This window comes from Phyllostomus discolor, chromosome 1 (genome assembly GCF_004126475.2).
Source record: "Phyllostomus discolor isolate MPI-MPIP mPhyDis1 chromosome 1, mPhyDis1.pri.v3, whole genome shotgun sequence".
NCBI lineage: Eukaryota > Metazoa > Chordata > Mammalia > Chiroptera > Phyllostomidae > Phyllostomus > Phyllostomus discolor.
The window spans coordinates 33547331-33572235 of NC_040903.2; the positions used below are offsets into that span (position 1 = coordinate 33547331).

Below are 24905 nucleotides of genomic sequence, written 5' to 3' on the forward strand. Positions count from 1 at the left end.
GGTGATATTTCTGCACACTAGCAATGAACAATCCAAAAATGAACATAGGAAAACAATATCATTTACAATAGCATCAAATGGAATAAACTACCTAGGAATAAATTTAACAAATGAAATGTAAGGCCTATTCCCCAGAAATGTCACAATATCATTGAAAGAAGTTAAAGAAGCACAGTGATGATACCAATATCCATTGCAGTGTTACTTACAACAGCCAGGATTCGGGGGCAGCCCTGGTGCCCATCAGTGGGTAGGGGAGTTGGGGTGAGTTTATGCAATGGAATACTACTTTGCCTTAAAAAAGAGGGGAGTCTTGCCTTTTATGATGGCATGGATGAACCTGAAAAATGTTATGCTGCGTGAAGTGAGCCAATTAGAGAAGGACAGATACCATATGATTTCACTTATGTGTGGAATCTAATGAACAAAATAAACAGACAAAATAGAAACAGATTCATAGATAGAGACAACAGACTGAAAGCTGTCAGAGGGGAGGTGGGTTGCATGGCTGGGTGAAAAAAGTGAAGGGACTGAGCAAAAAAGTAAAAGGGGACTCGTGAACATAGACAGCAGTATGGTGGCTGCAGGAGGGAGGGGTGGGGGATGTGGAAGAGGGTACGGGGGGATAAACAGTGACAGGGGGCTTGGCTTTGGATGGCAGACACACAGTGCAGTGTATGAGTGATGTATTAGGAATTGTGTGCTTGAAACCTATATAATTTTATTAACCAGTGTTACCCCAATAAATAAGTTACTTAAGCACATACTCAAAAATAAAAGGAATTTAAGAAGTTCCAAATAGATGGAAAGACATCCCATATTTATGGATAAGAGAACATAATGTGAAGATGGCAGTACTCCCCAAATCGACCTACAGATTCATTGCAATCCCTGACAAAATGTACCTGCCTTTTCTGTAGAAGTTGACAAGAGTCTTCTAAAATTCATATGGAAATGCAAGGGACCCAGAATAGCTGGAGCTATCTTGAAGGGCTCACATTTTCTGAGTTAAAAACTTGCTACACAACTACAGTCATCAGCACAATGTGGTACTGGCTACATAGATCAATGGATTTGAGAGAGTCCAGAAATAAAGCCTTATATGTCGTGGTCAGACGATTTTCAATAACAGAACTTGAACCAATGGTGCTGGGACAATGGACAGCCACGTGCAAGAGAATAAATTTGGACCCCTTTCTTATACCAGTCACAAAAACGAACTCCAAGTGGGTAGCAGATCTAAATGGAAGATGTAAAATTATGAAACTCGTGAGAAAACAAGGGAGTAAATCCATAACCCTAGAGATTAGGCAATGATTTCTTAGGTACCAAAAAGCATAAGTGAAAAAAGAAAAATCGATAAATTGGTCTTCACCAAAAATAAATTTTCTTGGAAGTTATTTTGGAAGGTGATCTGACTTTGGGTGGTGGGCACACGACGCAATGCGCAGGTCACGTGTCACGGAAATGTACACTTGAAACCTGTACTAGCCGATGTCACTCCAGTAGAGTTAATGAAAAAATACCCTTTGTGCTGTAATACCATCAAGAAAGTGAAAAGACAGTTCTCCGAATGGAAGAAAACATTTTTATAACACTTATCTGATAAGACTATATTCAGAATAAGTAAAGTACTCTTATAACAATATAAAAAGATCCAAAAAAAGAGCAGTTTTAAAAATGAGCAAAGGATTTGTATAGACATTTCTCCAGAGATATAAAAATATTCATTAACACACTTGCTCAGCATCAGTAGCCATCAGAGAAAGGCACATCAAAGCCACAATGAGGTATCACATCACACCCATTAGGAAGGCTGTAATAAAAAAGCAACAACAACAAGCACTGGTGAGGAGGTGGAGAAACTGGAACCCTCAGGCATTGCTGGTGGCAGCGGAAAACGGCGCAGCTGCCTTGGGAAACAGTTTGACAGGTCCTCAAAACAGTAAATGTAGCGTTACCATGTGACCCAGCAATTCGACTCCTACATGTGAACCCAAAAGAAATGAAAGCATTTGTCCACCCAAAGACTTGTACAGAAATGTTCATAGCAGCATTATTCATAATAGCTAAAGAGCTGAACGAGTCCAAATGTCCATCAAGAGATATTATTTGGGAACAAAAATAATGAAATACTAACCTATGTTATGACATGAATAAACTTTGAAAACATTCTGCTAATTGAAAGATGCCAGTTAAAAATGACCACCTGTTATATGATTCCATTCATACAAATACCAAATAGGCATGTTTGTAGAGACAGAAAGATTCGTGGTTGCCAGGCATGGGGTTTCTTGCGGGGGTGATAAAAATCTTCTCAACTTAGGTGGGGCTGATGGTCACACAATTCTTTGAATAGACTGAAAATCACTGAAGTGTACTTTTAAAAGGCTGAATTTGATGGATGTGGCTCTCAATGAAGACGTTCTTAAAAAGGGAATGAAGGCGGCATTGAAAAGGTCATGTCTGGCTGAGGCGATAAGTTCATGCTGGCAGGGAAGCGTAGGGGCTTATTTTCCTCCCCTAAAACCCTAAAATAGGAATTTGAAATTTAGGATGAACCAGAGGGGATCACTTTGAAGCAGGACATCGTAGCGGAGTAGAGCAGGCCAGCTCGGAAGGGCCAACAGCTGGTCCTGTTTGCTTGAGGTTTTGAGCCCCTGTGTGGTGGGGTGGGGGTGGGGACTTCGTGGGGGAGAGGAGATGGGGAAAGAGAACACAGGTCATGTTCAAAACTGCCCACTTAAACTATATGGCTCCAGCTGACCCCATGCACACCACCACCCCCAAAAGCTAATATAAATCCTGCTCTCTACTTACATGATGCACTTATTTAGTCGACACACATACATACATATTAATGTTAAAGGTTTAAAGTAATTTTTAGTCCTACTCTACTACCTTCACTTTACAAATGGGGAAACTGAGGCACAACGAGATCACAGTGGTGTTAGTGTTAGAAGTGGGACTAGAATCCAAGCCCGCTGATTTTGCACGTGGCAATCCTTTTGTCTGGAACAACCCCATGCCCCATCCTTACATTCCTCCTCCAGCTAATTCCCCTTCATCATTCTTTTGTACAAAGGTGCCTTCCTCAGGAGAGCATGCTTTCTCTGACCCCCCGGCCTAGGTGAGGCCCACCACCACCATTGTTCTCACAGCTGCCTTTCCCTTTCCCGAAGGATAGGCCTGCATAACTGGCCTTTCACTGCTGCCTCCAGAATGGCGCCTGGCACACAGCAGGCGTTCATTTATTATTTGTTCCATGAATGAGTACGTGAATACTGTTCTTTTTACCACTGGACTCTTCGCATTAGACAAGTCCTTGTACGTCTGATTTATCCTTCAGCTTCTCACTGTGGTGAAGAGCATCACTGTGCCTCTGACCTGCTGGAAAAGGGAGATTACACAGCTGGGGTAATGAACTGAGAGTGAAGCTCAGGCCTCCCAAGCATTACCAGCATGTGCCTTGGGCCGCTGGGCCTTCTGCATTGCAGAAGATGAAGTCGGGAAAGACTTGTTTTACTTGGTCATTTATCCTGTGCCCATAGGAACTTGGCATGTGCTGAAATTGAACAGGGATTAGAAAAGAGGTACAAAAACCACTAAATGAATAAAAATTGGGTACAAAGCAGGGGCATTAATAAAGCTGGGCTGAATAAGTCTGGCGGGGAAGAAAGTTGATGAATCGGTTACAGCAGTTATTGGAGACACAATTTGTGGGAGAGAACAGATCAGGGGCTAGGGTCCTCTTTTGAATGTGGTGCTTTCACTCATGAGCTGTGTGCCCTTCGCCAAGCCAGCTCCTTTATCTGTTACATGGATATGCTATCTCCCAGGATTATTATGAGGACAAAAAAAATGCATGTGGCATTATACTATCTGCTCTAAGATAGCACTTTACAAATACAGGGTAATATTATTACTGAGATAAAGGGGAGGTTAATAACTACCATACTTTGCCATATATAATATGCACTTAGTTGCCCAAATTTTTGAGGGAAAAATAAGGGTGTCCATTATACATGGGTATAATGAGTACACACCATGGGTACCATAATCCGTGTATAATGTGCACAAAAACTTGGGTGCACATTATACACAGCAAAATACGGTAGTTTTCTACCTCCAGAGTGCAGAACAAGACCCAGCTGATTCCGATGATGGGTAAAAATGTGTATGAAAAGATCTTTCTCCAGGTGGGGCAACTGAGGAGTGGGAGAGTTAATTTGAGGCCCCCAGAGTCCCTACTGATTGCTCGTTCTGTGTGATGCAGGTCTAGACCGAGAGGCTGGAGTAGATGAACCTTGGACTTCCAGTTCTAAGTGTCTGTGTTTTAAGATTCTAAACTTTTCTCCTCTTCCTTGAATTTTTATGATGTTTCTACTGTAATTATATTAGGTAATTGGGTACTCTATAGCCTAGGGGGTACCATATAAATTCATAGAATACTCAAGTTGGGGGGTGAGACTCCAAGATGCCACACAAAATATAATCTGACTCCAGTCTCTTCCAGCAATTCTAGTTTGTTTGATGAGGCTAGTTAATTGCTGTTCAGCATTTCATTTGAATGAGACTCACGGATCTGTTTAGAAAGAAAACTGCTGATCAATTGCAGTTGCCCCTGTTGTCATGGAAACAAGCTGCAACGGGACTATAATTATATTTCCTTATTCCTGAAGTGAATCCCTAATCATTGCTGTGGTAATTACCCAATATCTATGGCCCCAAATTATATGATACTTGTCCAAAAAAAAAAAAAAAAGAAGGCAAAGAATAAGGAGGAGGAGGGGGACTGACCTGAGACACATGTTAACTATGCAGCTGCCAAAAGCTTCTCCTTCTTTGGGTGGAGAGAATGTCCCTTTTTAAGCTCCAAGGTTAGATGATGTCAGTGAGCCTTAGAATGTGCCCAGCACCTAGACTAGTGGCTAGAAGGCTGTGTCAGGGAGGATGATCTCAGCTATAATAGAAAACACAACTAGTATCTTCAACACAGTTCCAGGTATCACATGCAGATGACAAAAACCAGTGATAGAAAGGGGACTGTCCCTGTCTTGTGTCATGGTTTGTGAATGAGGAGAACTTTCCAAGGAACGCCTCCCCAGTTTTCCATTGTTCCTCTCACACCAGGCCCTGCTGCAGACATTAGTTCCAGATGAGAGAACTTAACATGGACCTGGCTCTTCTCGACTCCTCCCTGCTCTCCTTAGCACTAAGTGTGCCATGGGTGAGGGATGGAACAGCGTGACTACAGGGCTGACTTCGTTTGCTTTGCTTTGCTTCTCACCTTCTCTCTACTGTGACCTTCTCGTGCACTGAGCTCTAGGCCACAGGCCATCAAGCACCCTGTCTGATCTCAAGCACTTCTGTGGATAAGCGTGGCCTTGGACACTGGACCTGGGCTCGGGCATCCCAGTAGCATGGAGTGTGGCACCCTTTGCTCTCAGGCAGCATCACATGCCACCAGGGAAGAGGGGCAACCTCTTGAAAGCGAAGTAGAATTGAAACACCAGAGAGCTACACTCCTAGTTGTCCATCAAATGGGCTAGGTTGGAAAGGAGAATCAAGCCACAGTTCCAAAAGCACAGTGTGATGGCTGTTTTGGGTAATTGAGCTGTGAGCATCTAGTTCCCCTTCTCAATAGCACCCAAATTTCCTTTCAGGGAATCAAGCTTGTCTTGCTGTATCTACCGCTGATAGGACATAGTACCAGCTTCCTATGACAGATGCCAAAAGGGCCACTCCCTGTCCCACTACAGCCTGGCATGAGCACGTGACCCCTAGCCTAGCCAATCAGTCTCTCCTTCCTGGGCTTTGACTTGGCAGGGGGATGGAGGAGGTAAGGGAGATAACTAGGAGAGCCTTTTGGAGCCAGGCTCTTTCTGCCCAGTGACGACTGCTGTGGGCCCTGATGTCTAGGCTTCTAGAGTTCTCTTCAGTCCTGTCTTTTCCCAAGCCTCGTCAGCGGCTTCTCTGCTGTTCTTCCAGTAAATTTTCTTTTGGTTGAGTTAGACATAGTTTCTGTCGTTTGTGGCTAAGAACTGTAACTGAGGCAGAATGAAACCAGGGAAACTTGGTGAGAGGGAGGTTTGAAACAGAAGGTGGGAAGCAAAGCCTGGAGCAATTTCCTGGTTTGAGTTGAAAAGAAAGCTCAGAAGGAACCTTTAAAAAAGAGATGCTGAACATCCTCCTGAATTGCCATCCACTGGCTTTCCAGACCTTTCCACAGTGGCGTCCTTTGTAGGCCTCCCCTCCCAGAAAGAGGCCCATGGCCTGGGAATATCCCCCTCCCCCCTCAGCATGTTTGCATCATGCTTTGCATTCCCTCAGAGACCTCTCCATGGGGAACCCAGCTGACAAACTACCCACCCTACAATATTAATCATTTCTTCATCCATTGAAAAAGTTTACTCAAAAATTTATCGTGTAAAGTACCTTTTGAGAAACAAAGATAATACGTGTGATCCCTGCCATCGTGCAACTCATAGGACTGCGGTGGAGATAAGAAGATACCGTAATTATTGGAATCGCATCTGTGTAGCTCTTTATAATACCAGAGCACTTTTATTCCCCCTCTCATTTAAGGGATGATTATAGTCAGCGTAACGTAAAACAGCAAGAGATACGTGCATAGCGCTCTCAGTGAAAAAAGAGACCCTTTTCTTTTTCTTTTAACTACTGTTCAGTTACAGTTGTCTCCTTTCCCCCCATTGCTCTCCCCTGCCCTGTTCAACCCCCCACTCTCAAAGATAATCCCCACCCCCCTGTCCTTGTCCATGCATCTTTGGTACATGACCCCTTTCTCCCAAGGAAGCAGGAAAGGCTGTGTGGAGTTGATAAGTTTGAGCGGGACCTCGAAGAGTGAGTAGGACCTGAACTGAGAGATTGGCCTTGGGCTGTCCCTGGACAGGAAGAGCTGATAGAGCCCAGAGAGGATATTTGGGGAACTGAGTGGTTGGGTTTGAAGTAGGCGAACATTTGATAACAACGGGTAACACTTACATGAGCACTTACACTGCTCATTGAACTCTCAAAAAAGCTCCATGAGGTAGGTCTTCTTGCCATCCTTATTCACAAATGAGGAGCCAAGGCCTGGCCAGAGGAGTTTAGGGCCCCACCATGAAGAGCCTTAAATGTTAAGCAACTATTGCAGCTTCACCTGGTAGGATTTAGGCAAAAGGGAACCACTGGAGGTTTCTGAGCTAGCAAATTCGCTGCTTTAAGGTTAACAGATGGTTAGAGAGAGCAGAAGTGGAGAGGACTTCAGGTGGAGATCACCTACAGGTGTCTATCATCTTACAGGAGGCTGGAGGTGAAACCCAGGCAACAGGGACAATGGCACACTCACTGGCCCTCCACTGCCCTCAGAAGCCCCCCCACTTTTCCTGAGGTTTTTCACTCACGTCTTCCTATGTATTTAAGAACAAACTGTGTGAGCCTCTACTGCCTGCCTGGCTCAGGGGTCAGAGCATCGTGCCAGCAACTTACTCTCAGTGGTCTAGGAAAACAACAGGCTCATCACACCACACTCGCAGTGTTTGTGTAAGTCTTAAATACTTTCAACATAAAAAATAGTAATGAAAGTAAAAACCTCCTCTGAGCAAAACATAAAAAGTGTGACCTTTATATTGCTTTTGGCAAGGTCATTAGCGTCATAATCCAGCCTGTGAGGCATGTCCAGAAAGTATCCAGCCATGTAACATGAAAAACACAGGCATTTATTGAAGAAGAAACACTGTACATAGGACAATGACATCTCAGTCCCCTTCAAAGTAGGTGCCTTGGGACCTCACACAGTTCTCCCAGTGTCTGTTCCACTGTTCAAAACACTGCAAAATTCTTTGATGTTATCGCCATCAGCTGCCCTGTCACATTTTCCTGAATCTCATCAATGGTCTGAAATCTCTTCCCTTTCAAAGGTGATTTTAATTTTGGGAAAAGCCAGAAGTCACAGGGCACCAAATCCAGGCTGTAGGGGTTCTGAGTCACCTGGGTGATTTGACGTTTCTCAGAAAAACTCTGCATAAGACATGATGCATGAGTAGGCATGTTGTCGTGATGAAGCTGCCGATCACCAGTTGCCCACAACTGTGACCATTTTTGTCATATGACATCTCTCAACTGATGAAGAACATTGAGGTAGTACTCCTTATTGATTGTTTGGCCTAGAAAGGCATACTAGTGATGGACAGCGCCTTCTCAATCAAAGAACACGTTAACATGGTCTTGATCTTGCTGTGATTTTGCCGTGCCTTCTCTAGGCGTGGAGAACCAGGAGACTTGCATTGGGATGACTGGGCCTTTGTTTCTGGATCATAGTCATAGACCAACAATTCATCTCTGGTTATGATCTTCTTGAGGAAACCTGGTTCATTGGTAGTGGTTTGAATCAATCCATTAGCAACTGCAGCAAGATGTTCCTTCTTCTGTGGTAGCAGAAGCCACAAACAGACTACCGTGACATGTTTCATGCCAGGATCCTGTGTCACAGGATCTCAGACACAGTAGTTTTTGGAATCTCCTAGTTCTCACACTGTCAGTCATCAGTCTTTGTTGACTGCAGCCTGTTCACGTTCAACATTCTCGGGTGTTCTGCTCAGTGCAGGCCTTCCAGAGCATGGATCACTTTCAACAGATTCTCAACCATCTTTGAAGCATTTGTGCCACACTTTTATTTGTGTTGCCACTCACTGCATCATCCCTGAAAGCCTTCTGAATCATCCGAATTGTTTCTGCAGAGGAATGTTCAAGCTTAATGCAAAATTTGATGCATATATGTTGCTCTACCCACTCAGTCATTTGAATGCAACAGCCACACAGTACACATACTCACTCAATGGCATCTACTGCCCCCACTGACTTGTAAAGTAAAGTAATCATTGTTCACTCATGCACATTCCATTCAACTCTCTTTGGCTGCCCGGTTACATTGATGTTGTGCAAACCGTTCTCATTATATTGACAATGGCTGGACTTTTCTGGACAGACCTTGTATGTATTAGAGCACAGTGGGGTAACCCATCCAGGCCTCAGCTGAGTTTTCCGAAATCATTCACAACTTTTAAGGCCATTCAAAACAACCCTGCATCTTGGTCTATGTGCTGCCACAGTGTGCCCACATATACCATACCACGTTATTGATTAAGCAGCTTCTTAGCACTTCTAGGCAGAATTATGACAGTCAGTGCAGCTGCCCTTGGTTATGGGAAAGGGAAGGAGGTGGAGTAGGGGAGAAGCAGTAGCATCTCTTTCTTCCTGTTCTTCCAACACCATAATGACTTAGGTGCCAGGGCTTAAATGTAATACAATGTAGGACCCCTAAGCCACTCCAAGTCAATCTTAGTGCTACTAGAACACACCTTCTCTTAGAATTAGAAGCTTCTGGTCTCCTGTTAAGAGATCCTGTTCATGGTGTTTAAACCTTCTGTGGTGGGAGGGGTCGGGATGGAACCCAGGGGCTGTTGCTCTGTGAATCAGACACCAGGATCAGCTTTTCAAGCATTGCACCTCAAAATTTCTCATGACTTCAGGCAAACATGAAGGAATCCTCTTCCTCTTCTCCCTCTCTCTTCTTCTCATTTTTCTCCATCTCCCACCACCTCCCTCCTTCTTTTCTTCTTTCTCTTCCTCCTCATTCTCCTTTTCCTTCTCTTATGGTGTAGACTCTACTAATCTTTCTGGAGAGTCACTGTTTAATTCAGGTAGAGGATATGGAAGTGACGTCAGATCTTTGGTGTGGAATGAGGACTTATGGGACACGTACTTACTGTGCATTAGTGTGTAGTGTATTGTAGTGTCTTTTAGTCATGTCTACACCTAGTTGTGAGTCATAATGCTACATTCATGCATTTTTCAAATCTTCATTAACATACCAATGTTCACAGCAGCATTATTCACAATAGCCAAAAGATAGAAACAACTAAAAGGCCCCTCAACAGATGAATGAATAAATGAAATGTGCTATATACATGCAATGGAATATTATTCAGCCTTAAAAAGGAATGGAATTCTGACACATGCTACCACACAGATGAACCTTGAGGGTATTATGCTAAGTGAAATAAGCCAGACACAAAAGGACAATTATATTATGATTCCACTTATATAAGGTACATGGAATAGTCAAATTCATAAAGACAGAAAGGAGAATAGTGGTTATAGGGACTAGGGAGAAGGAGGATGAAGAGTTACTGTGGAGTGAGTGTGGAGTTTCAGTTTGGGATGATGGATGGTAGAAACAGCTGTAGAACAATATGAAGGTACCTAATGGTGCTAAACTGTACACTTAAAAAGAATTAAAATGGTAAATTTTATGTTAGCTATATTTTACCACAATAAAAATATATCAGTCAATATTATGTAAATGTGAAAAAAATTCATGGATGCTGGAATCCTATTTGGCATTGACAGATTTGGTGTTTAAGCAATAACATGGGTTTGCCTTCTTTTGTATAAGATTTGCAATTTGGGTGAACTGGGACTCTCTTAACGTCACCGCCTTCTCGTGGTCCAGCAGCTGCTGTTCACATAACATTTTCGTCCCCAAGAAATCCACACATCTGTGAGCGCTGTTAACATGGAAGACTGTCAGCTGTGAGGGCAGAGCCTGATCCTGGTTTGGGTTCTGCCTTGATCATGTGAATTGATCATGCCTCTTCCCCTTCCTGGGCCTTGTCTTCACCTCTAAGGGTTCAAGTCTTGGACTCCATGATGACAGAGAGCCCACAGAGTCGGCAGTGACACTGGCTATGTGACGACTGTCATCTGTTGTAGGAGATGCTGCTCTGGACCAGCAGCTCTCCCTCTTGCGCCAGTTGCCTTGCAGACACCTACTAGGGATTTGGAGATCAGCAACCTGGGCCCCAAGCGCAGTCACAGAGGACCGTGGCCCAGAAGAACCGAGGGCAGGCTCAGAGTGGGCCAGGAGCTGAGGAGTTGCAATCCTACTTTGTTTTTGAAGGATTTTTGAATGTGAAAGAACAAATGATGTTGCCTGTTAAGGTCCTTTCACTACACTGTTCCCTTAACCTCAGTCTGACCTCATTTAGAAAATAGCGTAGCCCAAAGCCTGCGGGGTGATAGTAACGAGGAAATAAGAAAGATGTGAGTTTTGTGGGAAACACGGATGAGTTTGGTTTTGTCATGTTGTATTTGCAGAGACCATGGGACAGTCAGGTAGTGGGCTCCAGTGTGTTGCTGGGGACACGTGGGAAAAGAAAAGAGTGTAGTTTGGCTGTCAGGTAGACTGTTGCCGAAAGTCACTGTTAAAGCCGGATAGTAGCCTCCGGCCGTTGGACCATCCAACGGGCTCCTGTGCCTTTGGAAAGGCAACCACAGGAGCCCGTGAAGAGCAGAGGGGAAACACCGAAGGCTGGTGTCTTTGGGCTGATGAGAAGCCTCTGATTAGATGTTTGGAATCCACACCTCTCTGCCAGTAGCAGTAATATCAATGACAACAACAGCACAGCCAGGACACGAATATGGAAACGAGAGTTACAGGAGCTTAGCCAGTGCTCCCCTCCGTCCGTAATTCCCCGGGAACTTCTGCTGCCTGGACTCCACGTCTGAAGGGACCACTTTTCTGGCCTCTGTAAGTCACGCCTGTGGTTCCATTCTCAGTTTATAAACACAGCTACTCAGAGACCAGTGTTATTCTTAGTTTCCCGAGTGGGCCTCTCTTCTTCTTCTTCTTCTTCCAGAGTTTGCTTTTATCATGTATGCTCTCATTTGACTTCAGATCTTAGTTAAATGAAAATGACCATTCGTTGACTGTATCAACAACCCTCTGGTCAGAAGTTTAAAATCTGGGGGATTTTAGAGGTCTCTGTACACCTGTTCTCATGATCAAGAGGCTGCTCCGTGTTCTCAGCATCAAAAGAGAAGGTTCCCAGGCAGCAAGGCCCGGCTCTCCCTCGACAGCACATCGCATCTGAGGGAGGGTGGTGGCCCCAAGGCTCCGAGGCTCTGAGGCCCCTCGTCTCTTGGCTCCCTCACAGTAAAAGGAAGAGGGAGGATAGGCCTGCTTTGTAGTCGACTGTGAAAGATCTTTAAATGTCAAGGATGAAGAAGTCCGGATGGACTCTGCCAAGGTACAATTTGTGGTGACTTACCCCTTCACCTCCCAACCATGTAATCTGCAGTCCCCAGCTGGGTAAGGAGCGTGACTCCGCCAAGTTTTGCGTTCTGAGAACATAGTTTCACACTGAGATCTCCGCACGTGGACTATCCAGCTTCAGTTCCAGCCCTGCCTCAGACTCTGGAACTTGGGGCAACGTTTCCTCCCACTCTTTGTCTCAGCTTTCCCTTCAGAGGCTAGGAAGTGAACTGTGTTGTGGGGCTGTTTGGAGCCAGAACTGGTAACCATGATTACCAAACAAATTTACATTAACCAAATTGACAAGCATCTAATGTTGATTTGCATTGTGGAAACTGGATTATTAGAAAAAGATTGCTCATTCTTGTAATTAATAAACCAATAACCATACTCCTCCACTCTTTCTTTTTAAAATGGGACAAAAACCAGATATTAGGAGAAAAAGGTACAAATATTTTGGGTCACTTTGCAAAGTAATCCTCCTAAGAGCAATGGCCATATCAACAAGTATGTTCTAATGTGTAGAAATTTTATAGATGCCAAAAAGGTATTCAGTCCCTTTCACTTAAGGCTGTAATGAAGTAGCTTGGAGCATATCAGTGCTCCCACCAAGAACAACTGGGAAAAACAGATAGAATATTAAAGACATCTGTTTGAAGGCATCGGATTGCTGCTGAGGAACCAGACTTGAGCGATGAGATCCTAGAGAGAAACGAAGCCCATTGCGTTGAGCCCAACTGCATATGGCTTCTCTCCTGTGGGCGTTAGTTGACTCCGGCTGAGGGTGACTCTCAAGGGTGGAGGGGGCAGCAGCGCTGCAGGCCCTCTCATGGGGCCGGCAACAGGAAAGTTAGAGGTAGAGATGGAGGCAGCCCCGACAACTACGACTTGAGGCACTAAAATCCCCAAGACAAGACCAGAAGAATGAACATAACCCTGGACAACAACTATTTTGAGGCATTTGTTGATAAAGCAGCACAGGTTAGGGGCTGAAAGGTTTGGGGCAGTCAGTGGTACTGGAAAGACAAAAAGTGGGCTTTGGGGCCCACCAAGGAGGAGGACCTCAGGAAATAACCCAGGTCCTTAGCTGAGGCTCCAGGAGACCTACCCCCTAGAAGAGGGGACAAAGTAGAGGTCGTCTGGGCCTGACAGAGTTGCTAACCAGCCTTGATGATGAGTTCAGTCCCCTATTGGATTGAGGTCATTGGGTTGAGGTCAGCTAGAAAAGCCAGTGAATCCTCTCTGGAAGAAGAAAACAACCCAGCCTGTACAATTTTTCATGCATGATGTGGGGAATTCAATTAAAAACTTACTAGGCAGCTAAGAAGGAGATTAGGAGGAAAACAAGAGAATACAAATATACCCAAAGGGGCCTAAGATACTACAGTTTCAGACAGAGACTTTTAAATAATTGTGATTAATATATTCCAAAAATAGTTGGCAAGATGGAGAATTTCACCAGAGAATCAGAATCTATTAAAAAAGAGTCAAATGGAAATTTTATATCTGAAAAACACTACTGAAATTAAGAACTCAGTTGGTAGTTTTAACAGCAGACTGCACACAACAAAAGGGAATCAATGAGCTGAAGGCTAAGTTGGTAGAAAAATCCAGACTGAATCACATTAAGTAAAAAGAATGACAGATACAGAAACCAGCATAGACGTATGGCTCATGATGAAAGGTTCTAACAGTGAAGAGTCAGAGGGGGAATAAAGGAAAAATGGGGCAGAAGCAATATTCAAGTAGGTAATGGCTGAGAGTTTTCCAGAACTGAGGAAAGACACCAAGCCACAGGTTTAAGAAGTGTTATACACCCCCGCCTGAGTAAGTCTGAAGAATTACACACCTACCCACAACTGCTGGAAAGCAATGAGAAAGAATAACATCTTAAAATCAGCTATAAATAAAAGCTAGACTACCCGTCTTTTCAAAGAAGCAGCACTATAATCTACAGAAATTCTATGGGGCAACATCGTAACTGATGGTAAAATAGTGAATGTGTTCTTGCCCATTTTAGGAACATGACAAAGTCTGCCATCACCTCTTCTGTTCGGCTTTTTACGACGATCCTAGCTCATGCAATGTGGCCAACAAAAAAAGTAAGATCAAAAATAAAGAAACAAAACTTGTCCTTTGTCACAGGCAACCTCATCGTAGAAATACAGAGAGATAAGGGTAATCATCTTGAAAAATAAAATCAAAGCTGGAGAACTTAAACTACTAAGTACCAAGGCTCGTTAACAAGCTAGAGTGTAATCTGTGGTGTTGGACCTCAGAACAGTGGTTACCAGAATAACGGTAAAGGACTTTTTTGTCTAGAAAAGAGCACGAGGAAACCTCCAGGGTGAAGCAAATAGCTATATTTTGATCTTCGTGGGGGTTACACAGTTGCATACGTGAGTAAAAATTTATCAAGCTGTATACTTGTGGTTTTAGCACTTTATTGAGTTATATCTCAAAAAATAGAAAAAACAAAAATAAAGAGCATTCTATACTTAAAAAATGCTCTGCTAATTAAGATAGTGTGGATAATTGCTGAAAGGAAGAAAGAAAGAAAGAAAGAAAGAAAGAAAGAAAGAAAGAAAGAAAGAAAGAAAGAAAGAAGAAAAGAAAAAAAAGAAAAGAAAAGAAAAGAAAAGAAAAGAAAAGAAAAGAAAAGAAAAGAACATGCGCACCAACACAAGTCGGCCAGTGGGACAGAGGCCAGAAACAGATCCACGCTGCAATCACAGTCACTTAATTTATGGCAAGCCTCTTGCTGTCTTTAAGCCTTAGTCTGTTTCCTCATCTATAAAATAGATTTCTTAGCGTATAGACTTCTCGTAGTCTATTAAGAGCATCACTCGTGGGAGGGATGCCCTAAGGCCTTCCACTAAGCAGAGACACCAGATCTGAATTCAGTTTCTCACTCCACTTAGAGCAGCCGGTTGGATGACTCAAGATAAGGTTGTTTGCCCCCTGAGTGTCATCCACAGCCAGCTGCTGGTGATGAGATGGTGAAAGTAAAACTTGGCACAGTGTGTTCATCGAAGTGTACAGGGTGGTGGTGTCACCATCGTTGTTGTTGTTGCCTGAAATCACATGGCCAGGAGGCTCGGATCCAAGCCTTTTGTTTCTTAACCGCGTGGGCCTTTTTTTTTTTTTTTTAACTATACTGCCTGTAATTTGGCAAATTAAATTTGGTACTCAGTCTACCCAACTCAGCCTAGACTCGGCTGGGCCTCGGCCCATTGCATTTGGCACGTGGTCACTGATGAAACCTGCAGGCAGTCACCGGTACAACCTTTCTGGGGCGTGAAGAGGGAGCAGTGGTGCTCTGTCACCCCCGGGTGAGGCCTGTGTGCCCACCCTGGGGGAGGGGCCTCCCTCGCCTTGGGAGGGTGTGCAATCTGCTTGCCCCTCGAAAAGCCTGGATGTGTCTTCCTTCCCAGAAATACGTTTGTTTCCCAGATCAGGTCAGACCAGTTGGCTTCTGCTGCTGCTGCTTCTCCCTGCAGTTCAGCCTGCCTGTGCCTCCCTGTCAGGTAGAAGTCCGGACCTCTCGCGCAGTCCAAGCCTCCAACTGACATGTTAATAGTTGGGCACCTGCACCAGGAAGCCGACCAATGTGCGTGAAGCCCATCAGAATGGCCCTTTCTCCTGTTTCCTATGGAGTCTCGAGAGATTCTTTATTCCCCTAGTCCCTATCCGAAATTCTGCTTCTCATTTTAGATATATATATATCTTTCTTCCAATTCGATTGTAATCTGAAAGAAGGAAACTCTTGCCTCATACTTCTAGATCCGAATGTCACTTAAAAAGGGGTGAGTGGCAAGACCTGCTGGGGTAGAACTGGTGGTGACAGCTCATCAGGAGAAAGGCTCCCCCTGTCAGAAGTCCGGCAGGGCCTTTTGTCCCGGGTCCCCTGCAGACACAGAACTGCCCGAGCTCTCAGCCAGTGGCTCGAACACATGGTGGTGGTGGTGGAGACACGCTCCCTTACCCCTGTGGGGCCCCTCCATCTGCCCCGCCACTTGGCTGACCCGCAGCAGTAAAGGACACGCGCTGGGCGAGACTGGGGATGTGGGTGGAGCCCCCAAATCAGGAGGAGCAGGAAACTAATTGCCAAAAGAAATTTTATCATCCTAATAAAATGAAGCACATGGTTTGCATTCCAGGTCCTTCAACTATTCTATGGGAACCCGGGCGTTTTCCCATGACAGTATTTTTATCCCTGATGGGGGAGCAGAAAGTGAGCAGACAGTTCAAGCAATGTCACAGGACAACATCCTGGGCAAAGTCAAAACTCTTCAGGTAAGACAGCTTGAGACTGGAAGGTTAGAGCCGAGAGGGGGCCTGGCTATGGAGGGAAGTGGGGGAAACCCCCAGCTTGGCCTTGAGTAATGTTTGGGGAGGTCCAGGGAGAGCTCCCGGTGAGAATTTTTGCTTATTTGAACCTGAGTCAGTTCTCTACACCTTCCCTCCACCTGTGAGAGGGGCCCTGTCACCACTGCACCCACCTTCATCACAGCCCCGCTCCTCTTCTCTCAAACTGTTCCCTCATTTTTAAGTGGACGTCATGAGGACAAGTATGCGAGACAAGCTCCATGACTTGGATGGGAGGAAGGAGTTCCTGGCCCCTAAAGTGGTGCCGTGATCCCCAAGCACAGGCTGGCTGTCGGCGGAGGGGGTGCACAGCAAGTGCTCACTCTCTGGGGCTCCCTGCTTGGACAGTGAATGGAGCCGTGGCTATAAATCTGCCTCTGCCTGAGCCCCCTTGGCTCAGAGCACTGCCGTGAAGCTCTTAACTTCCCTCCGTCCCGGCTGCAGAACTGGGCAGTTTTCCTACAAAAAAATTGACTCGGGTGGTAACTCCTTAGTAATGAAAACACAGTTGACCCTTGAGCAGCACAGGTTTGAAATGCACGGGTCCACTTATATGCAGATTTTTTTCAATAAATACTACAAATATATTTTCTCTCCCTTAGGATTCTCTTAATAACAGTGTCTTTTCTCTAGAGTACTTTATCGTAAGAATACAGTATGTGATACATATAACAGACAAAATGTGTGTTCATAAGCTGTTTACATTCTTGGTAAAGCTATTCTGGTCAACAGTAGGCTATTAGTAGTTAAGTTTTGGGTGAGCCGGAAGTTGTGGATTTTCAGTTGCCCGGGGGTTGGTGCCCCTAACGCCTGCATTGTTTAAGGCTCAACTGTATAATAAAATAATTCTTTTGTGAATGTGATTCAGATAAATGGGGATTCCAGGGAGAGCAAGGGAGTGAAGGCACCTGGGATCTGACTGTGCAGGTTTGTTTGCTTGATTGCTTTGGAGAGCTCGCTCACCCGGCAGAAGTGCCTGAGCTGGCGCTTCTCTGAGACAGGAGTGCCTGGAGGCGATCCAAATTAGGAACTGGGAACTCTGGTCCGCTGGCTTCCATCTGTCTCTAGTCTCCAGCAGTGGGTGAGCCAGTGAGTGAATGAGCAAGACAAAGAAAGGAACAGCTGGCTCGAGTAGGTGCTGACACGATAAAGGGTTATACTCAGATTTTTCTGTTTTTCTGAAATGTTCTTGTTTCTACCGAACATTAGCTATGTATTTTGTGATCGGTGTTTTGTTGCAAATCACACACACACACACACACACACACTCAGCTGAACATAGCATATGGCAAGCAGGAAAATAGCCAGCACCCTGGAACCACACCCAAACTTGTCTAGATCTTGGCACCTACTGGCACCACTGCCCAAGGCCACAGTCCTGTCCCAGAGCCAACGAGGCACTGCCCTCGAATGCTGGCTTTTCTGAACCAGGTTGCGCTCTTGTGCTTGCTGGCTGTGCTGTTATCTATGGACTCAGAAGAAAAAGCAAGCTGTCACTTCTCACAGGTTGAAAAATTACCCTTTCATCTTGAAATCTTTTGATTCCTGGAATATTATTCCTCAGAAGCTCTGAACCCCTGGCTTATAACATCTGCTTTCTAAGAGGAGGGACTTACAGATTTCAGTCCCCCAAACAGCTGTGTTTTAGGAGGGCTTTCTAGGACTTCTTTAAAAATCTGTTATCTTACGTGATACCTGCTCTGTAACATCACAACACATGCCACTGCCACTCCAAGAGGTGGCTTTGGAGTGGTAAGTGATATGTAATCCTACAGTATTGAAAATATAGAAACTCAGTAAGGTGTGTGACTGCCTGTCATTCCCATGAACAGAAGGCACAGCTTTAGAGAATCCAATCTCATAATTAATAAATGTAAAACAACCAACTTCCCTGAAGCAACAATTCTTTCTATTAACACTGTGAGGAAAGCAGAGTAACTATCTAATTCGAGGGCTCTCTTTTGACAATATCTGTTCATATGAAGTTTTCCTGATTTTGTTTCTGTGAGACAGATTGGTAAGCTTCCCTACAGCTCTGTAGTTATTTTAAAAATAAATAAAAAGCTTTGCTCTTTGAAGAGGGAAATTATCAGAAAATGTAATTTTTGGAGTGACTTAAGATATAACTGTATCATCCCCAAAAGACTGTGCTTTATTTTTCAGTCGACTAAGCAGTATGTTCCTGGTAAGTCGTAGAAATAGTAGTTAACTCTATTAAATTGCATGAATGCTTTGCATTTTTCCATGACATTATGCTGGTATTGATGCTTAGTAAGCAGCATAACAGACCGCCCTTCGCAGACTCCAGCATGGAATGAGGGTGTTTAGTTATGTCAGAGGCATGTATGTTTTTCTTTTAGTGTCTGAAATTGTCTTTGTGTATCTGTGTATGTTTATTTTAAAAAGAGAGAAGTAATGGATAAAACCTATTTGACAGTAAATGTCCTAGCAAGCTGATTAGCCACCATTATTAAGGCATTCCTTTGAAATGAGATTTCTACTGAAATGCCATTTAGAACAAAACAAAACAAACATTTTTCTCTGACTTAAGAAACTTCCCAACCCCCAGAAACCCACAGAACTGTGCCTGTAATGAGTGTATTTGAAAAGGTTGCCCCCTAGTGGCCATATGTAGTCATCTCCGCTAAAACTTGTCTGTTGCATGCACAGCAGTTAGTATATCTCTGTGGGGTACAGAGTGACTGAACACAGCATAAATAAGCCTACACTTTTCTGAATAACGTGAACCTACCACCTGCAAAAATTTCTGTGGCAAACGACCGAGTCTCTGTTCATCTGGTATAGCATGAGTAACTTTGTTAAGATGTGCACTTCATTGCCTTTGGACTATAGTGACCTTGACATTTCCCACAGCCGCCCAGGGCATGGATCAGGGAGGTACCCGTTTATTTTAGATCAGACCAGGCTGTGAAATATCTGCCAGCCCATGATAAAACTCAGGAATGCCACAGTCTAAGCCTGCAGGTAATTTTTAGAATTGTACCACACCTTTGTCAGAAAGTCCTTAGCGTATTAATCCACAAACTATTTAGCTCAAGAGGAAAAACCTCCATCCTCAGTAGCTGCTGTCTCCTGCTGAGCTGGATTTCACTTGAAAATGCCCCAGTGTCAGGTGCTTGAGGATTTGGACACCTCATGCTGCTGTCGAGGACACGAAGAATAGATACCTGCTCTTACTCACTTCCTCGCTGAGTAGCTGTCTTCCAACCCATATGCCTTTTCTTTTGCTTTTCAACGTGTTTTCACTGTGGGAGTGTCTGCAGTTCACTCAAGAAAGTGGCAATTTTATTTTTCCTCTGTTTTATTCTTTCACACATGGTCTGAAGAATGAAAAATCTGGGGGACTCTAAAGACTGGCAGTGTGAGAGCTGCAGAATATGACATGCTTGGAATTTCCACAGCACAAAAAAAGCCTCATAAATATGGATGCACATTCCTATAGCATCACTCCCCAGCATTCCATATTATGACAAAATGGCCCAGTTTGAATGAATAAAATATAGTCCCTTTCAGCTCACATTCCAGTCTCAACAGATACACCATTCATAGCTGCAAGCAGCATGGACTCCCCATATAGGCACAACTTTTCACTCTCCCCTCTGGTTATAATCGTGTGTATAAGGATCCATGAGCATTTTTTTAGTAATTATTTTTTCCTCTGAAAACTGAAGGGCAAGTTCATTTAGCAATCTGTTTTTTCAGTGATTGCTTATATGAAAGTTTCTCTATAACAATGCTTGAATAATGGGCAGAATTAAAGTCACCAAAAAGCCACATTTATCCCTGTATTCAATTTACACACCTGAGACTGCCAAATAGGCTTTTGCAATAACATTTTCATTGGCAGTAAATCACAGAGTGTGGTGAGGGCCCAGTCTTCTTCCCGTCAGCCGAAGGAAGCATTTGGACAGAGCGGGAACCATGGAGAAGGGAAAATGTGCACGTGCAGGAGCCTTGACCTCAAGAGCCTAGGGATCAGTCCCCATGGCCTTGAACCCTGAGTCCTGTCCCCAGGCCACTTAGGGTCTCCTTTCTGATAGTGGCAGGATGTGTCTGTGAAGACAGTCCCTTGTCTGGACAGAAGTTTGCAGCCCTGTCCCTAAAAGGTGGCTATCATTTCTTAGATGACCTGGTTCCTCCCCTTCATTCCTCCCCTCCCGCAATCCCACTTCCTCCTCCTAAGGCCCGTAGCTACCAGCCTGAATTTATTTTCTCTGGAGGGAATTTAAATCAGCTGTTTCACAGAGGTGCACATTGTCGTGCACAACAGCAACGGCATGTGTTTCTGTTGCCAGATTGAACATATCTGTGACATAAATCAGCCCTTTGCTTTCCACACATCCTTCCTCCCCCCACCCAGCCTTCAGCTGCCGCACCTCCAGTCCGGCCCACAGCTCTTCCTGGGCTGGCCACTCTTCCTCTCCATGCATCTCCTCTGCATGCATTTCCTCTGAGCCTGCACCTTCCTCTCTGTTCATCTCTCGTCTTTAGCATTCTACTTCACTTCTTTGCATTACTCTTCCCATTTTCCAGCTTTGTCCCATGGACCTTATTTCCCCTTTACTTAGAGTTTTGTTTTTTGTTGTTTTTCCCCCCACTTTATCTTTCATTTTTCCATTGGTAGTCGTGATTACCATCCCATCTTTAGGAGACCATGATGACATTTTGCCACATCCTCATCTGTCCCCTAAGCATCAGGGTGGACCAACAGCAGCATTCTGAAAAGGCCCTAATGAAGTAAAATATCGGCACATTCGTTCTGTTTTGTGATGGTGGCAAAAATCCTAACTAAATGGCATGATAGCATTAGGCCAGGTTCTCCCTGGAAGCTTGTTACAGAATTATTCTTTCCATTGTATATAGAAGAAACCCCCTCATTTAGTCATTCAGGAGCAGTAGTAGAGGGTGGAGCCTGACTACGGGAGGTCTCCATCTCCAGGCATTTAGCAGTTTTCAGCTCTCAGCCCACACTCCTAGAGTAGGGCCAACTGGTACACCCGAGGCTGGGCTGGGAGCCATTCCCACCCCTGCTTCCCAGGTTCCCATCCCCTCCCCACAGGGCAGCAGAGTGAGACGGGCCTGTAACGTTGTCCTCTTGTCTAACTCCATCGGCTGTTCTAACCGTGCCTGCTTATGGATCTGCTTAGAGTAGATACTAACTGCCGCTTCCTGCTGACCTTGTTTTCAGAAGACGCCCTTTTTCAGCTCCTGCTCCCTGAAACGCTCTTAGGCTGCTGGAGCTGTACTTCACTGGCTGGCCTCAGGCGTTTGATATGTGTGCCTTCCCTGTGGCTGGTGTTGGGGGAGACGGGCTGGGACTGAAATCCCAGCTGAGCAAACACAAGTCCCTGTCATTCTGTGCTATTGACTTGGCATGCTGGGGTGCCCGGGTGGGGGGGTGGGCAGAGGAGTCTTAGGCTCATCTCTTTCCTGTCTCTGCAATCTCACCATCCATCTTGCAAGGCTGAGGGGGAGCTGGGTGCAGGTGGGTGGATTCAGAGGGAGCAGAGGCATTTCCCCTGAGGGGTTCTCGGCCAGGAAACCTCAGTAAGGTATAAAATGCCGCACCAGGTTTTCATTCCTGCCCCTATAAGAAGGAGGTGTGCTGTCAAATGTATAAGAACCGGTGGAGTACAGTGAAAACAACACTGAATGTGGGTTTAGCAAACCTAGATCCATAGTCCTTTGGGGCCACGCATTCTTTTCATAAGTCTGGACCAGCCACCTCTCCCTGCTGGGCCTCTGACTTGTTTGCAAACTGAGAGGTTGAACTACATGATCGCTAAGGCTCTCAGCAGCTCTGTGGGATTACATATTAGCCCAATTAAAGACAAATATCGGATAGTGTACTCTTTCTTTTTTTTGAGGCATAAAAAGATTACGAAATCCAAGTACCTAGATCTAGAGCAGCAGCTCTGAACTGCAAGCAGTTTCCCGCCCCCCCACCCCCCCCTGGGGACACTGGGCCACATCTAGAGACAATTTCAGTCATCTCGACTGGGAGAAGAGGGATTGCTGCTGTCATCTAGTGTCTATAGGCCACGGGTGCTGCCAAACACCCTGTCATGCACAGGACAGCCCCCCCCCCCCCCCACCGCCACAGCAAAGAATTACCTGGCCCAAAAGGTTGACAGGGCAGGGCTGGAGAAACCCCGCTCCAGCCCAAGGCAGTAGGCAGCTTGTGAGGTGCACTCAGTTCCTCGGTCTCTCGGGTCACCACACGCGGCACACCTGTTTTCCTTCCTGAACACCGTTCGTTTTCTCTGCCACAGCCCTTGGAATATTTTGCCCCGTCTTTAGCTATCGTGTTTATGTATTTTCTTCAGAGAATATACGAGTATTTCCTTTTCTAATTTGGCTTTTCTCTAATTCCAAACACTATTTTTCTTCCTGATTTCTACCCCGTTTTTCTATCCCGTCTTCCTATCCTGTTAGCTACCACCCATGGGCAAGCAGTCCCTCCTTGATGCTTTTCTCCTGCCTACTCCTCCGTCCCTCCCTCACATGGTGTCATCTGTCCCCTAGTGCACAGTGGGCAGCCTCAGCAAGGCAAAGAGGAGGTCCTGGTGGGAGGACAAGATTCTGTCCCTCCTGTGGTTTCAGCATTGGTCATGGAAAGATGTGCTGGCCCTGGGGCCTTCATCACCTTGGCAGTGGCACCCACTGTGACCAGACCGTGATGTTCAGGCTGGTGCGGAAGGCAGTAGAAGTATAAATACTCAAGGGGGATGTGTCCAGAGGGGCCTGCCAGGCTCCCTTGTTGCAGCCATCACAGGGGACTGGATTTCCCCAGGGGCTCCTGTATTTCATGAAACTGTTTTCTGTGCAGTGCTTATACTTTAAAAAGACTTTTTGAATAAATTAACTTAGAGGTCAATCAAAATTTTTTTGTTATAACACATATCCCAGCTTTTGGTTTGGAAGTGGGTCTCTCTACCCCTGGGAAACAGACAGCTCCAGGGAAGACGTGGCCGGATGAGAAAGCTCACGGCTTGAAGGTGGGAAGGAAAGTGAGCAGAAGGTGGGAGACACACTCACTTGTGACGGACGGCAGCAGGCTTGGACCGGCACAGTGTTTAGAAGCACCTGTGATCAGAATGTGCCTCAGTGCCTACTAGACAAGCGGGGGAACCTGGTTACGGTTACTCGAAACCGCTTCACTGCTTCAGAACATCTTTCTTCTGTTTCCCTCCAGCGACAGTTGGGCAAGAACATCAAGTTTGGGCAGCCGCCACCCAGTGCCACTCCCATGAAGAAGGCAGACAGTGGAGAGGCTAGCTTAGAAGAGGACCTGTTCCTGGCCAGTCCCATGGAGATTGTCACTCAGCAGGACATCGTCCTCTCCGACTCCGAGAACAAAGTAAGGCTCCTCCAGGCAATGCCTTGACTGCTCATGAGCCACGGAGGATGCCGGGCACCAGACAGGCATCCAGGAGCTCGGGGGGCTGCAGTGCAGGGGGAAAGGTGGGAGAAGCTTTCCTGATGAGTGGCCTGGGGCTGGAGAGTACTTCGTGGGCAGGGTCTGGGTCTGCAGGGGACCACCTTGGAGGAGGGGCAGAGGAGGAGACATACCCTTTGCACATGCTCCTCCCAGTGTTTTCCAGTTAACCTTCAAGATGCAGGTCTGCAGGTCGGCCCGCTCTTCTGGGAAGCCCCGCCTGGCCTCACCCCGAGGCTGTGCTGTCTCCCCAACACCTTGGCTGTGCATCCTCAGCACTCACACGCCCGGAGCCCATCTGTACCTGTGTCACCTAACTGTTTCCTCCATTTCTAAACGTTGAGTTCCTCGGGGACAAAACTGTATCTTACACATCTCTGCCTCCCCAGGACTTTGCTAGTGATTACTCAGTAGCACAGAGTAATTATCTGTTGGATTGGACCAACTTAAAGGGAAATCAGAAAAGACAGGAGTAGGTCAGCAAGACAGAACACATCAAACAGACCAGCATGTCGTCTATTTAGTGTAGAAAGTCACGATGGCCCAGCACTGTCCTCTCCAGATTTGGTCCTTTGACACTGAAAAAAAACACTATGAGCCTATCCTGAAATGAGAGTCCTTCTAGCAGCAGAAGGGACAGCCTCAGGCCTCTTATGGAAAAGGAGCCGGAGAAGGAGTTCTCTAAGTAAAGCACTGAGTCTTCCAGTCTCACAGCATCGTCTGTGCTCTGCCTACCAAGGTGGCCAAAATTTCGTTGAGTATTACTAAAATGGGCGTGCCCCCCCCAGCAGTCATGCTGGTTATTGGCTAATATGTCCTAAGGATAGGAAGAAAGATGAGCAATGTTCAGAGCAAAGTGAGAAGGGAAAAAAAAGGGCTGTCCTGCCTGTCATCTCTCTCTGTCTGGGCCTGCCCTGACAACTCTCGGCTCTCACACACGTAGGGGGTGGATGGAGCGGGACGGGCCCACTCCTCCCGCTT

The 24905-nt window shown here is 45.5% G+C and overlaps 1 protein-coding gene across 4 annotated transcripts in view; it reads left to right on the forward strand.

Moving 5' to 3' along the window:
• Window positions 1-24905, forward strand: part of CRACD (capping protein inhibiting regulator of actin dynamics) — a 240523-nt gene that overhangs the window by 198109 nt on the left and 17509 nt on the right. For 2 of the 4 annotated variants that reach the window (XM_028505972.2, XM_036020852.1), the window contains 2 exons: window positions 16258-16393; window positions 23682-23846. In XM_028505972.2, coding sequence (XP_028361773.1) covers window positions 16274-16393; window positions 23682-23846 — 285 coding nt within the window. In that variant the 5' untranslated portion in view covers window positions 16258-16273. Of the gene's footprint in view, window positions 1-16257; window positions 16394-18628; window positions 18651-23681; window positions 23847-24905 lie in introns of all 4 variants that reach the window. The other 2 variants (XM_028505970.2, XM_036020866.1) reach the window with 2 other exon arrangements.